General features: G+C 44.5%; 2 protein-coding genes across 7 annotated transcripts; both read left to right on the top strand.

Moving 5' to 3' along the window:
- Nucleotides 1–2,593: 2,593 nt before the first annotated feature.
- On the top strand, nucleotides 2,594–9,273 carry gdpd3a (glycerophosphodiester phosphodiesterase domain containing 3a). Of its 5 annotated transcripts, none has more exons than XM_035398199.1 (11): nucleotides 2,594–2,667; nucleotides 4,481–4,624; nucleotides 5,041–5,083; nucleotides 5,186–5,321; nucleotides 5,467–5,512; nucleotides 5,813–5,931; nucleotides 6,036–6,125; nucleotides 6,415–6,548; nucleotides 7,061–7,120; nucleotides 7,265–7,316; nucleotides 8,748–9,273. In XM_035398199.1, exons 2-11 carry the CDS (start codon nucleotides 4,486–4,488, stop codon nucleotides 8,889–8,891), a joined length of 963 nt encoding a protein of 320 aa, XP_035254090.1. In that variant the 5' UTR covers nucleotides 2,594–2,667; nucleotides 4,481–4,485; the 3' UTR covers nucleotides 8,892–9,273. The 5 variants fall into 5 exon arrangements, with proteins under 5 accessions (XP_035254090.1, XP_035254089.1, XP_035254091.1 ...); XM_035398198.1 differs by lacking the exon at nucleotides 2,594–2,667 and adding an exon at nucleotides 3,706–3,971; XM_035398200.1 differs by lacking the exon at nucleotides 2,594–2,667 and adding an exon at nucleotides 4,025–4,043.
- Nucleotides 9,274–10,254: 981 nt separating this feature from the next.
- ypel3 (yippee-like 3) lies at nucleotides 10,255–14,549 on the top strand. 2 transcript variants are annotated; one of them, XM_035398211.1, is made up of 5 exons: nucleotides 10,255–10,673; nucleotides 11,341–11,459; nucleotides 12,190–12,233; nucleotides 12,418–12,526; nucleotides 12,880–14,549. In XM_035398211.1, exons 2-5 carry the CDS (start codon nucleotides 11,343–11,345, stop codon nucleotides 12,967–12,969), a joined length of 360 nt encoding a protein of 119 aa, XP_035254102.1. In that variant the 5' UTR covers nucleotides 10,255–10,673; nucleotides 11,341–11,342; the 3' UTR covers nucleotides 12,970–14,549. The 2 variants fall into 2 exon arrangements, with proteins under 2 accessions (XP_035254102.1, XP_035254101.1); XM_035398210.1 differs by lacking the exon at nucleotides 10,255–10,673 and adding an exon at nucleotides 10,682–10,818.
- Nucleotides 14,550–15,706: the final 1,157 nt, after the last annotated feature.

Below are 15,706 nucleotides of genomic sequence, written 5' to 3' on the forward strand. Positions count from 1 at the left end.
GAGATTTGGTCTGGCTGAGCTTTCGGCATTTAGCTGGGGGGGGGGGGGGGGGTGCTTGTTTAGTGCCAGCTGCTTTGCTTCCAGCAGGCCTATGGATGAGCGAGTTCCTCTGACAGGGAAGTGTAACGGTGGACACGGTTTAACAGCACGAGAGGAGAACCACATTCTGAGTGAACGGGACCACGATCTTCAGTCTGCGGATGACCGCGCTGTACGCCAGATGGTACATGCTTAGGAACTGAAAAATGTCATTGTAAATCTTGTCCCAGTTTTGTTGCTATTATTATTATTATTATTATTATTGTTGTTGTTATATTGGTGGTGTTTTTTTTTGGTTTGTTTTTTACAGAAAAGGGAGCTTAATGTTAGTTTTTGTTTTCTTCTTTTATTTCTGGATACTTTTGGGTGTGGAAAAAGCCAAGATCATTCTTTCTGAAATCTATTTTTTCCCTAAATATTATAATGAATTATTTTAAGAGATATTATGAAATGAGAATATTGTCAAATTTAAGAGATATGAATGGTAATGGTCTGTATACAGTATAGGGGTATTATGAATTAAACATTTAACAAAGAAACAGAATTATATACAAATATTAAATAAAATTCCTGTTACTGTGAAACAAAACTGAGATTGTCATTATTTGTTTCCTATGTGTCCTGCTCTTCCATATTTTTTTGCCCAGTTTTGGCGCAGAAAAAATCACCAGGTGCTTTGAGTTTGAAAGTGCTGTTCATTATTTTTTAATTTGACCTTCAACCTTGCAGACCAGCCCTGTTTGCTGTATTTGAAGACTCTCAACTATCTGCATATCCTAAAGTATGTGGATACCTAATAATTAGTGGGTTCGGCCACACCCAGTGCTAACAGGTGCATAAAATCTAGCATACAGCCATGCATGCAGAGTTCCAGACTGCCTCTGGAAGCAGCATCAGCACAAGAACTGTTCATCAAGAGCTTCATAAAGTGGGTTTCCAAGCAACCGTACACAAGCCCAAGATCGATCACCATGCGCAATGCCAAGTGTTGGCTGGAGTGGTGCAAGGCACACAGCCATTGGACTCTGGAGCCGTGGAAACACATTCTCTGCAGTGATTTATCACACTTTACTATCTGGCAGTCGTGATGGACGAATCTGGGTTTGGTGAATGCCAGGAGAATGCCACCTACCCCAATGCACGGTGCCATCTTTAAGGTGATGGAGGAGGAATAATGGTTTCAGGCTGTTTTTCATGGTTTAGGCTAGGCCCCTTTGTTCCAGTCAAGGGAAGTCTTAATGCTATGGCATACAATGACATTCTAGAGAATTGAGCACTTCCAACAATTTGGCAACAATTTGGGGAAAAAGGCCCTTTCCTGTTTCAGCATGACAGTGCCCCTGTGCACAAAGCGAGGTCCAGAAAGAAATGGTTTTTCTGAGTTTGGTGCGGAAGAACTTGACTGGCCTGCACAGAGCCTTGACCTCAACCCCATCGAGCACTTATGGGATGAATTGGAACACAAACTGTGGGCCAGGCCTTACGCCCAACATCGGTGCCCGATCTCACTAATGCTCTCTTGTGGCTGAATGGAAGCGAATCCCTGCAGCCGTGTTCCAAAGTCCAGTGGAAGGCCTCCCCAGAAGACTGGAGGCTGTTATATCAGCAAAGGGGGGACCAACTCCGTATTAATGCCCATAATTTTGAAATGAGATGTTCGACAAGAACATATGGGTGTGATGTTTGGGTGTCCAAACACTTTTGGCCTTGTAGTGTATGTGGCTCATCTGGCTTATCCCTGTATTTGTAGGCTAACCTGCCAAACGGTATTATAATCTTGGAAATCTTATTCATTATGAATCAACAAGCTGTTGCTGCTGATTGTAGCCTCTACATGTAGCCTGAGATGATGTTAATGGTCCAGGTGCATTTCTCATTGTAGAACTGTTGGGCAACGAGGGCCAGTGTTGGGGCCAGCTCGTTAGCTTGGGTAATTGGTGGAAACAAAAACCTGCATACACACCAGCCCTCCAGGGATAGGCTAAATTTCACGAGTGGGGTTATCATGCATTGCTTAATGTTGATTATACCTAGCAGTATATTTCATGAGTTATTTCAAAATGGACTGAACAGTATATTAATAGATCACAGCTTGGTAAACCTGTCCAATAATAATAATTCCATTGAATGTCAACGTTAGAATTTATTTAGTACTTAGTTTTAATATGTATAAGAATGTTTTTTGGATTGGCAACAGTTGAGTCAGTCTGATGCAACCATGCCATATTCAAATCTTCCATCTTTGTCACTGATTTGTTTTTAAAATGAGCAGGTTTGGTTTTGCATGGGCCGGGTCACACGGTGGCCACACAAGCAGAGCTGTCGGCTAATTTCCTTCCACTGGACTTCTGGCATCATCCGCTCGAGGCTGGACGACCACAGGGTCCTGAATAACTGCCTGGCCCCATGCGAGTGCCAGAGCTTCGCACATCTCCACAATTTTCTGCGTAGTTGTGCGAGCCGGCCAGGGAGAGAGAGCGATGTTGTGCCCCGGTCTCCCGCGCTGGAGCCCGCTGGGCGCGGTGTGTGGCGCTCCCGTCCCCCTGGCGTTGCAGTGGCTCTCACCGCGTACGTGTGAACGCCCTGGTACCGTACGCGTCTGACGGCGAAAACCCGGGACCGCATACGGTAGGGTCAACAGGGAACGCCGCCTGTTCTCTCTCTCTCTTTCCCTCCCTCCCTCCCCCCCTCTCTCTCCCTCTCCCTCCCTCTGTCTCTGTTCCTTTCTCTCTCCCTCTCTCTCTCTCCCTCTCTGTCCCTCCCTCTCTCCCTTTCCCCCCTCTCTCCCTTTCTCTCTCTCTCCCCCTCTCTCCCTCCCTTTCTTTCTCTCTCTCTCTCTCTCTCTCCCTCTCCCCCTCCCTCCCTCTCTCCACATTCTGTCTCTCAGCAGTTCTGCGGAGCTGGACAATGCCGTGTGATTCTGCTGACCGGGTCTGCTGCGGAGTGTGCAGGCACGCGATCCTCAGCTCCAGGCCTTTGTTAAATACACAGAAGCTTCACACCATAGGTGCACAGGCCGCAGGGAGGCGTGAAGTCTAGTCCTGCCGTACTTGTTTGAGTATATGTCGGGTAGAAAATCACGTCCCTCACCCGTTTTTGCAGCAGGAAACGGGTTGTCTTTGTCATAATGTTTACATTCATTATTAAGAAATCGTTTGCTGCACCAGAGGACAGTTCCGCACTATTATTTTTTGCAACGTGCGGCCGAACTGAGTCACGTTTTACCACAGGTGGCTGGTTGTGACTGCATTTCAAAAATATTATTTACTGATTACACAATACGCTGTTTGATTAACTGTTGATACGGCGAATTAGATTGCGTTTCCATGAAAAAAGGAGCCGTTGTTCGGATCAGCGTCGATGATAACGGCTGCTTTCACACACACTCGAGAGGTGTGTCTGAATGTGCGTGTGTGTGTGTGTGTGCATGTGTGTGTGTATTAGTGTGTGTGTGAGTGGTGTGTGTGTGTGCATGTGTCTGTGTGTGTGTGTGCATGTGTATATATGAGAGAGCGTGTGAGCATGTGTGTGTGCGCATGTGTTTGCTTGTGTGTGTGTGCGTATGTGTGTGTGTGTGTGTGCGTTTGTGCGCAAGTGCGTTTGCACGCGCGCGCGTGTGTGTGTGTGCGTGTGTGTGTGTGTGTGTGTAATCCATCAGTCGGACAGTAGGCAGTGTGTGAGACAGCGCTGTGTCCAGTGAGCTAAGCCATTGGAGGGCGGCGCTGTATTGAGGCCCGAGCCGTTTCACACACGGGTTGAGCTGGTTGTGCGCTGCAGCTCTCAGTGGGAGGGACAGTACCCGTCAAACACCGACGACAGAAGAGCGGCTGGAGCGCCTGGGGGCTTCTGGGACGGTTAAACGCTTCGCTGCCTGGTTACCGTCTTTTTTTCTGAGCGCCTATTGACTCATCTGCAGACCTGTCGGCCGACAGGTATTTCCCCCCCCCCCCCCTTGAACTTTGCGAACCGTCTCTGCGCCGGTTTCCCAGAAGGCTCTCTGACAGGTGACAAGCGAAAGGGGGAGGGAAAGAGGAGACTCGGGAGGAGGAGCTGGGAGTGGCGGAGAAAAGAATGCACAGAAACGGACGAGCGAACTGACTGTGGGAGAGAACGACTGATTCAAATCTGACAGAAGCTGGAGGAGATTCGAAGGCTTTTTAAAAACTGCTTTTCTCTGACCTTTATGGTTTAAGTACAAGAACCTAGAATTGTAATAACAGTTGTTCTCACTATTAGTGCAGTGCACTGCTTACTGTTTAATTTTTAGTGGATAATTACAGCTGTTTTTTTGGTCATTAGTTAATTGTATTAATACTCAATGAATGAGGGTTGCTCAGTACAGTACTGAATTAGATTGAGCTGCTTGGTTGCACAGCACTATATACATGTATATATCTTGTTTTGTATTTTAGTTCAAACTGAGGCTGGTCTCACGTTGTAGGGTTCATGGCTAGTTTGCTGTACTACGTCCTCCCTGCCCTGGGTGGCTATGCACTTACCTCCGTCTACCTGCTGAAGAACCCGCACATCTTGCACAAGAGAAAATGCACAGCCTTCTACTGCCGACACATCTCTCACAGAGTGGGTAAGATAAACACTGGCAGGCACATCTCTCACGGGGAGGGGGTGGGACGGGACACTGGAATATCACAATAACAGCGGAACTTCATGGGAAAATGATTACCAACCCTGTTCCTGGAGATCTACCGTCCTGTAGGTTTTCACTCCGACCCTAACAAAACACACCTCTAATCTAACGGATTGAGATCTCACTGAGCTTCTAATTAATACAGCCTGGCGTGCAGAATTATGGTTGAAATAAAAACCTGCAGGACGGTAGGTCTCCAGGAACAGGGTTGGTTACCGCTGTTTTAAGGGTTTGTGGTTAGGGCTGTGGTTAGTGATGTTTAATTGAGAGCTTTGGTGACAGACAGTTCGCCTGGGTGAGTGATTCATAATTTTAACGAGCAGAACATTTCAGGTTTGTTTCCTGTTTTTCAGGATCTGGGGAGAAGATAGAAAGCACAATGGAGGCTTTTACACAGTGGGTAACATCTCCTGACACTATCTGCCTATCGTCCCACCTCAGAAGAAATGTTTATTTTATTTATTTTGTTCTTTATTTATTTTTTCCTCTGTTTTTCAGTGCCATAGAGGAAGGCACAGATATGCTCGAGCTCGACTGTCACTTGACCCGGGACGGTCATGTGATCGTGTCACATGATGAGAACCTTTTGCGACAGACTGGACACGACGTCACAATCTCATCCGTAAACCTAGAGGTCAGGGGTCACATCCACAGTGCCGGTTCATGATCTGCTGTTATTACTGCTATCACTACCACCATTTTGAATGGTGGGTAGCATCGTCAATACATTTTTATAAGTGACCGTTAGCCTCTGCTAATGTGCTATTATGTGCTTTCAGGAATTACCGCTCTATAAAGAAAGACTGGAGGTCACATTCTATGAAGGTATGTAACGGTCTCCATCACCCTATACAGGGGATACAGAGGAGGTGAAACATGTGTCCGTACCCTTCTGGGGCCAAGTGGTGATAAAATGGCCGAACGGGTTGTGTTATATATGGGTTCGCTACGGTTGTCACATCTTTACCTGACTCAACATTGGTCAAAAGCTCTTAAATGACTAAAGATGTGTATATATATGTTTATAGGAGATGTGAGGTTGGAGTGTGCAGGCCTTTCTTCCTGTTTTGGGGTAAAACGTGGCCCTTCACCGTGTTGATGAGCCCTCCTCTTCCTCCCACCCAGGCCACTACAGCACCGGACAGGACCGGAAGTTCGCCTTGCTGGAGGACGTTTTCAAGAAGTTCCCCAGGGTGCCGATCAACATCGAGATCAAAGAGGACAACTGCCCGCTCATCAAAAAGGTAAAGCCTGAGGTGCTGGGGTAAATAGGCGGGGCTTCTGAAGTAGGCGGGGCTTCTGAAGCTCTGGCGCACGGCTGTTGACCCGCTGCCTGTCTCACCCACAGGTGTCTGCACTTGTGAAGCAGTACGGCAGAGATGACATCACTGTTTGGGCCAGCGTCCAGTCTGACATCATGAGGAAATGCCGGAGAGAGGTGTGTGTGTGTGCGTGTGAGAGTGTGTGCGTATACGTGTGTGCATTTCTGTGCATGTGTGTATGTGTGCGTGTGTGTGTGAGTGCGCGCGCGCGTGCGTGCGTGCATGTGTGTGTGAGGTGTGTACGTGCGTGCGTGCGCGCGTGTGCGTGCGTGCGTGTGCGTACGTGCGTGCATGTGTGTGTGTGTAAAATTGTGTCCAGCACCTCCTTGTACTCTACTCTTTACCGGGGCTCTGCATCCTGTCCATCCAACACTTTGTCCGTCCATCTGTCTCTCTGTCCTTCAGAACCCATCCATGCCCTACATGTTCTCAAAGTCCCGGGGCCTGCAGCTGCTCCTGCTCTACTATACTGGCCTGCTGCCTTTCGTGCCCCTCAGAGAGAGCTTCCTCCAGTTTTACTACATCCCCATCATCAACCGGTAGGCCAAGCCTGCTTCCAGCACATCTGCACATGTGTGCATGGGTGAGAGCATCCATGCGTGAGACTGCAGAGTGTCTGTGCATGCGTGAGACTGCAGAGTGTCTGTGCATGCGTGAGACTGCAGCACGTCTGTGCATGCGTGAGACTGCAGTGTGTCTGTGCATGCGTGAGACTGCAGCACGTCTGTGCATGCGTGAGACTGCAGCACGTCTGTGCATGCGTGAGACTGCAGTGTGTCTGTGCATGCATGAGACAGACAGCATGCATGCAGGACTGCAGCGTTAGGCATAGAAGAAACATCATGTCCGATTCACACAGGTGAGCGGACGGAGATATATTTAGTAAAGCTCAGACAGCTCTGTTTCATTATCAGGGTGATTTGTGATTTGGTTTGCTTGTATGCATGCAGTATGCAGTATAAGATGTGCTCCAATAACGATGTGCCTGTTCGATTATTAAATGTATCAGAAATCTTTGTATTTATGTAACCCCTGTCACCATGTTTTTTAGAACGTTTATACCCCCATCTACTCTACTGAAGAACAAGATGATTCTTTTTATCCTTGATAAGTGAGTAGTATTTCATATGTCTTCTTGTTGTTTACAGTATAAAATGTAACATTTTTTTTTAATTAAACGTTCTGTAGAAAATTTTTATTTTATTGTAGTGAAACCTACAATTAAACAAATGTAAGTCATCTTTTCTTGTTTCAGAGTAACTATGAGGAAAGGTCTGTTTAAACACTTGACTGACCGAGGTATTCAGGTAATGATAATTTTCATCATAATAATCGCTATAATAATTTTGCCGGTTTTGGTATGAGTGTTCCGAAATATAATCATGGTACACACTATTATTTTTCAGCCTTTCAGTGTTAATATATAGTCACTTTCAAACTTAAACCAAATGTTCTGGATTACACAGTGATAGGTGGAATGAGTATTCTTGACGCATATCCAAATTATTTATTGTCCAGTCGGATTGATGAATCCTTTTTGGGTGAAGTTCTCGTTTATTGCTGCTTGATATGTAGGATATTTACAATGAAAAAGCAATTAGCCATTGTAATTAGGTGAAGTACAGTTGATTATAAAGAAATACAATTTATTTTATATTTTGTGATAAACCTAATTAGGGTAAAAACTGTGTGCTCCTGCCACCTATGTCCTTACACATCACCTATCACCCTTTACCTTATATCTGGTACTGTACATTGCCCAAAAATAATGGCAAAAAAAATGTGCAATGCCTTCTTGTGGCTAAACTCAACTCAATTATACAAAGACATGTAAAATGGCTCCCACTAATGTACTGCGGTCAGTTTGTGTGTGTGATGTAGACTGACTTTATTGACACTTGTCTGACTCTGATCAGAATCAAGTGATCAGAAGGAGAATGGATGCCGCTTTCCACCAAAAATGCAATTAAATGGTCAGATAAACTGGCAGAGCTCTCTGTATTATTTAAACTGACTGCTTTATTGGTGTAAAAGCCTGATAAGTGCAGACGTTTCATAGGGACCTGGCCAAACAAATGTGCGAAACGCCTGTTATGTGCTTGAGATGAGGACTGCTGAAACGTCTGTACTTATTTCACTTCTTTACCAATGAAACAGTCACATTTAGAGGCTGCTGTGCATGTTCCCATGTACAGTGGACAGGGGTGAGTGAAGTCTATTCCCCTTCATCCAGGTATATCCCTGGTTTAACTTCAGCCTTACCCACGTTTTCATTACTGAAATGCTGTCTGCAGCTACTGCAGTGCTTGATTTGTTTCATCAGAGCTGTTATCTGAAATGGGCCGGTGCGGGTGCACTAAAAGGCCTGATTCAACCAATCACAGTTCGTGACTTTGAAGACCAGGGCCATGTCCGAATCACCACACTTGCCAGCTATTGAGTGTACAACTTGTATGCAACTTGCATACTCAATAGTAGGCGAATGCGCTGATTCAGACACGGCCTGTGATTAGTTAAATCTGGCGTTGTAGTGATGTGTCAGAACGAAAGCTTGCGCTGTGTTTAAGATACCGCAGTGTACTGTTTGCTTAATTAGTGGTTTCATAAGGTCCTCTATCGCCCCCTTGGTGTTGGAGGATGGAACTGCATGTCAAATCTACTCCGGTCAGTCACCTGGCCCGTTATGTATGCTGCACCTCCCGGTCCCTCCCTCACGCTCTTTCCTCCGTTTCCTCCAGGTGCACCTCTTTGTTTGTAACGAGGAGAGAGACATGGAGGGAGCATTTGCTCTGGGGGCCACCGGAGTCATGACTGATTACCCCGCCCTGCTCTCCAAGTACCTTAGTGCAAACCCTCCCACTGCTCCCCCTTGCAAGCAGTAGACCCTTCTCCTCTCTTTCTGCCATGATTTGCCCAGCTTTGTTGGCCAATAGAAAAGCTGCTGTAGGATTTTTGAGGGCCCAGCCTAGCTTTATTTCCCCACAGTAACAGCTCACCAGTGCTTTCTGTATCTGCGAAATGCGAAATGGAGATTCCCGCTGCTCACCCTGGAGCATCCTCTCGTATCGGAAAGCTCTAAATGTGCTTTTGCGTGATCACGTTTTTTTCTATCCTGGTTGAACATCCTGCTTGCTCACTGCTATAAAATCATATTCTTTATGACCATATGGGAACCAATACAGATATTGATAAACATGAGATTGTGAAGTTATTCTATGCCACTTGTAACGCCTCATGGTTTAATAAACTGTAGAATGTATTGAATTCATGTGTGGTATTGAATGGTTTGTTCTTATACTCACTGCCACACATAAACACATACAGCACCCACACATAATAATAGCTATCAGCAATAGTCTTTTAAGGCTTTATGGAAGGCATATGCATAATGCATATTTTTCATTCTCTCTCTCTCTCTCTCTCTCTCTCTCTCTCTCTCTCTCCTTATTTCTTTGTTCAAGTCAGCTGAAACACTACCTTGCCAGACTGGTTGTACTAGAAAGTCAATATTTTACTACCCTGCTTTGTAGTGCTTTGTCATGTGAAAAGTGTGAAAAGTAGGGCAGTGGGTAATATACTTCAAATTAAAGAAACTGGTAATGAATTTAAAGTGAGGAAAACGAGAACATAGGTGAAAACAGGCACAAGTCCAGACTTGCACAGTGACTGGTTATGTCAGGACTGCGTGGCTATTGACTTTCTGTAAGCTCCAAATTGATCCCTCTTTGTGTGGCTTTTAGAGGGAATGATTGCAATAGTTGCTTCCAGCGTTTTCTCAACACTGAATAAGTGAGCGCACACAATAAAAGTTTAACCCTATCCTTTGAACTTTGGACTTTTTATTTATATTGTAGCATTACTAAATTAAGTGAAAATCTGCATGCATGATTAATTGCCCGACTGCCCTTGGTCGGATGGCTAAGTGTTTTTCTTTTCCAGTTACAGATTAGGATTTGTGTTTGTGTTCATAATTAAGGCACTTATATAAATTAAAAAGTGCTACTTATGTATCTAATGCTAATGGCTAATGGCTGCACAAGGAATCGTATCGAATAAAAATGTATATCTCGCATCTGTTTTGAAGCTGTGCGGGGCGTGTTTCCGTCTGACAGAAGAGTCCGTGATCAGCACTCTGCACGTTCAGGGTTCCGCAGCTAACCTGATTGGCTGACCTACATTCACGCAGCCCTTCGGACAATTCTGATTGGTCGGCGGGGGTTTGTTATTGCGAGTGTTACTGTGACGAGTTTGAGAAATGCTAAATTGTTAACCCACTGTAAACAAACAACGACACACATTTCCGCCAGCATTAAAAGGCGTTTGAAAGACGAAAATAATTTGTTATGCAGCTGCTATCTGGCTCGGACATTTTTGCCTTATAATTTAAAATACAGTTTTCCTCAGCTGAACCCTGAAGCAAGATTATTTCGCGTCGCCTGAACGCTAACTGGCCAGAAGAGGAATCAGTTTGCTCCATTAGCCAAGAGACTTCGTGGTTAATGTTAGCGCCAGTTAGCTCAGTTTTGTTTTTACCGTGCGCGTGCTTACCAGTTCATCGCCAGTTGTTTATTTTATTTGTTCTTGATTAATTATCTAACGTGTAAGCTAATACTCCAGAAATCGGTCCACATCCCGCGAAGCATTAGCAAAGCGACACGTTTGAGGTGAGTATTCACCGCGAATGTCGCGTAGCCAAAGCTAACATCGTTAGCTGTATTGTTAATAATAGTAACGGGCTGAGCTTGCTGTTAGCTACAGCTACAAAACAACACAGAGCCGCTAAATCAAATGCGAAAATGCTGTGTAAAGGTCGGTGGCTATTTTTACTTTTTTTAAAATGTATTTTATTTTAAAGCTGAAGTAATTGTGTGTTTGCATGCAAATAGCTGAGTTACAGATGGGTGTCCACACCCTGCAGCACGAAACAAAGTTAGAACAGATAGCATAGCTAACTAGTGGCCTACTAATCTTACGCTAAGTCACTTAAAGATAACCTAGTAGGGAATTACAGTGGTTGCTAAAAATAGATTTTATTATCAACATTCATGCTGCGTTTGTTTTGGCTGCAAGCGGGCTACAAAGCTATCTTGTAAGTAGGTCAGTATGTTGTTCGTTTTCCCGGCTAATTACAAAGGAAGTTAAAATTAGATTTGATCGTATACGTGTAGAGATATAACGTAGTTTAAAATGTCTGTGTGAATAATGAAATCATTTAGAAATTTCGCTATGCTTTTGTTCTCTTAATTTTTCTTGTTCTGCTTGTGCGAGGACAAGCATGAACGGTTACACACCGCGGTAAACACGTTTCTAATATCCGTTTCTCTCTCTCAGACATGGTTAAGCTGACCAAGGCGAAAACCTTTCAGGCCTACCTGGACACCTGTCATCGCAGGTACAGCTGCGTGCACTGCCGGGCTCACCTGGCAAACCATGACGATCTTATCTCCAAAGTAAGTGTTTTTAAGTCCTTACCCGCGCACGACCAAAGAGCCCTATCTTTAAAAAGATAAAATTTAAAGCCTGTTGATAAAGAAATATGGTGTCTGTTTTTACTCTAACGATATGAAAACATTACGATTTTTGCTAAATTTGACTAGAAAAATTGCGTAATGTTTGGTCGGTGTTTTATGGGAATGGGAATATGCTGTCTTTTAAAGTCTTGGTGGAGGTGCCGGCCTGGAGAATTGACTTGTATACTAGTCAGGAAAACTGAACACGCTAAAGCCACATTTCACCTACAGAATCCCAGTATATATATGGTGTATTTGTCCTGCCAGTCAATATCAGCAGTGTTCAAGTGAACGTTTTGATAAGGCCGCAATTAAATGTTTGCGATAAAATGGTTAAAAATCGAAAATTCAAACGCAGACTGGAGCATTTTGTCCCGATATCAGAAAACTGGATTCTGTGTATTACTATATGCAATTAAACAAATTGTGACCAAGTTCCAGACATGCCATTGATTTTGATGACTGTTATCTGATTGTGTTAAATGAAGGCTCCATTTCCACGTTTGCATAACCAGTATGTGCTTATCGAGTACTGAAAAGCATCAGTATTGCACTTCATGGCTGTATAGTTCAGGCACAGAAAATTGCCTCTGTGTGACTTTGGTTAGACTTGACAGTGAGGAGGGATCTTTTGGTTACTGGTGGGCTTACCACACTGTGTGTGTCCCAGTCTTTCCAGGGAAGCCAAGGAAGGGCCTACCTCTTCAACTCAGTGTGAGTTCCTCTCCCTTATCTGTCCTCGTACAGTGTGCATTCACTTGAGTTCTGAATGTGCTCGCACTCCTGTATCGGTCTTGAGATGATAGCTGTGCGGTTGAGTGTGTGGAAGGGGTTTCAGGCCCGGAGGTGTTTCCGGGGTTTGCTGGCGTGGCCTCTGATTGGCCTGTGCTCCCCTCAGGGTGAACGTGGGGTGTGGCCCGGCGGAGGAGAGAGTGCTGCTGACGGGGCTTCACGCTGTGGCGGACATCTACTGCGAGAGCTGCCACACCACCCTGGGCTGGAAATACGTAAGACTGGGCTCGCGCATTGCATCACGCTTTATCGCGTGTTCCAGCTATCGTGCTTTACATCACACTTTACGTGTGTTTCAGCTATCGTGCTTTACATCACACTTTACTGTGTGTTCCAGCTATCGTGCTTTACATCACACTTTAGCGTGTGTTCCAGCTATCATGCTTTACATCAGACTTTATCGTGTGTTCCAGCTATCGTGCTTTACATCACAGTTTACCATGTGTTTCAGCTATCGTGCTTTACATCACAGTTTACCGTGTGTTTCAGCTATCGTTTATTAACAACACAAACCTCTCCTACTGCTCTCTGCCTCTGTTTCTCTCTCTCTCTCTCTCTGTCCTTGCAGGAACAGGCTTTTGAGTTGAGTCAGAAGTACAAGGAGGGAAAGTTCATCATTGAATTGTCGCACATGATCAAGGACAACGGCTGGGACTGAAGCCGCTTTGCGCTCTCTCTCTCTGTCTCACATCGTGGTGAAGAGGCTATCGCCATGTCAACCAGTCACCTGTATGCAGCTTTACAAAGAACAGTGTACCGAGTGTCTCATTACGATTGGCATCTCAAGCTCTCCTTTTATCACAAAAAAAAATCAGGGGTTCGCGTGTTTGTATGAAATAGTCAAGATCTTTTATTATTCTCCTACAGATTTCAGTCTTATTCCCACATTTCTGTAAATTCACATAAGTCTGTCATCTCCTGTTCAGTTGTAATTGAATCCTAAAACTGTTTATTTAGAGCAAAGTCTGAGACGATGATTAATGTTATATCCCAATGAATTCAGTCGCCCTTTTTTTATATTTTAGATGGATTTTGTGAGGGTGTTGGGCTGTGTGGGAGAAAGACTGCCTGTTTCTGAGCATGTGCAGCGAGCAGGTATGTATGGGAGTGACTGTTTCTGAGCATGTGCAGTAAGCGTGTACGTATGGGAGTGACTGTTTCTGAGCATGTGCAGTGAGCAGGCACGTATGGCAGTGACTGTTTCTGAGCATGTGCAGTGAGCATGTACACATGGGAGTGACTGTTTCTGAGCATGTGCAATGAGCGTGTACATATGGGTGTGACTGTTTCTGAGCATGTGCAGTGAGCAGGTACATATGGGAGTGACTTTCTGAGCATGTGCAGTAAGCAGGTACATATGGGAGTGACTGTTTCTGAGCATGTGCAGTGAGCAGGCACGTATGGGAGTGACTGTTTCTGAGCATGTGCAGTGAGCATGTACATAGGGGAGTGACTGTTTCTGAGCATGTGCAGTGAGCATGTACATATGGGAGTGGCAGGTATCTCAGCCCACAATAGGCTGGTGAACATTGAGGATGTGGAGTGTGTGTTAAGTGTGTGATGCATTGTGTAGAGAGGGTGTAGGCAGCCTGCGTAGACCAGATGTGCCAGGGTGTTGGTCTCTACTTGTGTTTTAGTGTACAGAATGTGTGTGTGTGTGAGTGAGAGAGAGTGCAAGTACAGAGTATGTATATATGTAAATTTTGCACAGTGTGTGTGTGTGTGTGTGAGTGAGTGTGTGTGTGTGAGAGAGAGCGAGCAAGAGTGCATGTCAGAGAGAACTAGAGAGTATGTGTGTGTGAGAGAGAGAGTGAGTGAGTGAGTGAGAGAGAGAGTGAGCGAGCGAGAGTGTGTCAGAGAGAACTAGAGAATGTGTGTGTGTGTGTGTGTGCGCGCACGCGTGCGTAAGAGAAAGATGCAATTAAGTGGTAAATGCAGTACCTGGGGTTGGTATTTAATAGAAATTTTTCTGTCCCAACATTTTCAGTTGTAGGTAAATTGCCAATTCTAAAACATCATTGGGCTGTTCATTTTAATATTTTATTTTTGAAAGAAATTTGATGTAAATAGTGGCTATTATTTTTTGGCATGTACAGAAAAATATATGTGATCATATATTCTAATGTCTAATATTAAAATCACAAGTGTATTAATTGTAACAAATAATTTATGCGGGGTTGTTGATTAAAGTATATTATTTCAGTCTGAACAACTGTATTAAAGTATGTGATAAAAATATCTATGGTGGTTTGTTTTCTGTACACCAGCTGGTTTGCTGAATAATTAGGGGTCCAATCAGCAAAGCTGCTGGAACCCTATTGTTTTTATTCTGTTTATTATTATTAGAGTGCCAAGCACCAAAGGCATGAGGCATCCTGTTGTTTTTGTATGTTGCATCATTATTATTCTTCTGCAGTGGGTGTCTACAGCAGTGCCAGTTTTAGCTCTGTCACTTTTTTGAAGCTTGGTATACTGATAGAGGGCAAGGGTAGTGTTCCTTTGACATTTCAATGCAGTATAATGGGTAAGGAGATGGTCATGTAACCTACAGGTCACAGGTTCGATTCTCAGGTAGGACACTGCCGTTGTACCCTTGAGCAAGGTACTTAACCTGCAATACTTCAGTATATATCCAGCTGTATAAATGGATACAATGTAAACGATTGTGTAAGTCGCTCTGGATAAGAGCGTCTGCTAAATGCCTGTAATGTGATGTATTGTGATGTATTTCATCAAACTGGAACCGTATAATGTGTCTCTCCCAAAGTGATCGACTCATAGGGCTCATTCAAATCGCGTATTTTACCTGTCCTTCTCCCCTTGGTCCTTGCGTGACCTGGAAATCGATCGAGGCCCAACATCTTTAAGGAGATTCCAATGCGTGAAGTGCTCCTTCGAGGAGCTAGGAGACTCCCGGAGGATGCTTCAGTGAGGATACACAAGAGCATCCTTTATGGAAGTTTGTATTTGACATGGCTTCAAACTGACGCTAGAAAAAGCAAAGACGAATCTGACGTTCCAATTGCCTTGTACACATTTCACTGTCCCAGCGTCCTTTCCTTGTGTCCTCTGATGGGTGGAGTTAGGAGCAAGGAAAAGAAGCTAGGAGATTAAATTAGAAAATGGAATGAGCCGATGTTGACAGTGTGTGATTCCAGAGGTCAATTTCACGTATTTTCCATCCATTCCACCTTCCATATTCGCAAACGGAGACGAGGACAGCAGAAAAAATAACCGTGTTTCCTCAGTGCAGTGTCTGATTTTGTGCAAAGTTGACGCACGGTCCAGAACACTTCTCAAGAATGACTGGCCTTCCCTTTTTTTTTGCAATTTCCTGCCTGAACAGGAAGTAAGCAGATTTCCTTCATGTTCTGCCTGATTGCAGTAAAACTTCA

This window comes from Anguilla anguilla, chromosome 17, assembly GCF_013347855.1.
Source record: "Anguilla anguilla isolate fAngAng1 chromosome 17, fAngAng1.pri, whole genome shotgun sequence".
NCBI lineage: Eukaryota > Metazoa > Chordata > Actinopteri > Anguilliformes > Anguillidae > Anguilla > Anguilla anguilla.

What these genes read in the sequence shown, in the direction of transcription:
- gdpd3a (XM_035398199.1), top strand. Translation starts at nt 4,486, where the DNA reads ATGGCTAGTTTGCTGTACTACGTCCTCCCTGCCCTGGGTGGCTATGCA. An exon ending in ACAATGGAGGCTTTTACACA is followed by an intron (nt 5,084 to 5,185) that starts GTGGGTAACATC and finishes TCTGTTTTTCAG; the next exon opens with TGCCATAGAGGAAGGCACAG. An exon ending in GGAGGTCACATTCTATGAAG is followed by an intron (nt 5,513 to 5,812) that starts GTATGTAACGGT and finishes CCTCCCACCCAG; the next exon opens with GCCACTACAGCACCGGACAG.
- ypel3 (XM_035398210.1), top strand. An exon ending in ATGACGATCTTATCTCCAAA is followed by an intron (nt 11,460 to 12,189) that starts GTAAGTGTTTTT and finishes TGTGTGTCCCAG; the next exon opens with TCTTTCCAGGGAAGCCAAGG. An exon ending in GCCTACCTCTTCAACTCAGT is followed by an intron (nt 12,234 to 12,417) that starts GTGAGTTCCTCT and finishes TGCTCCCCTCAG; the next exon opens with GGTGAACGTGGGGTGTGGCC.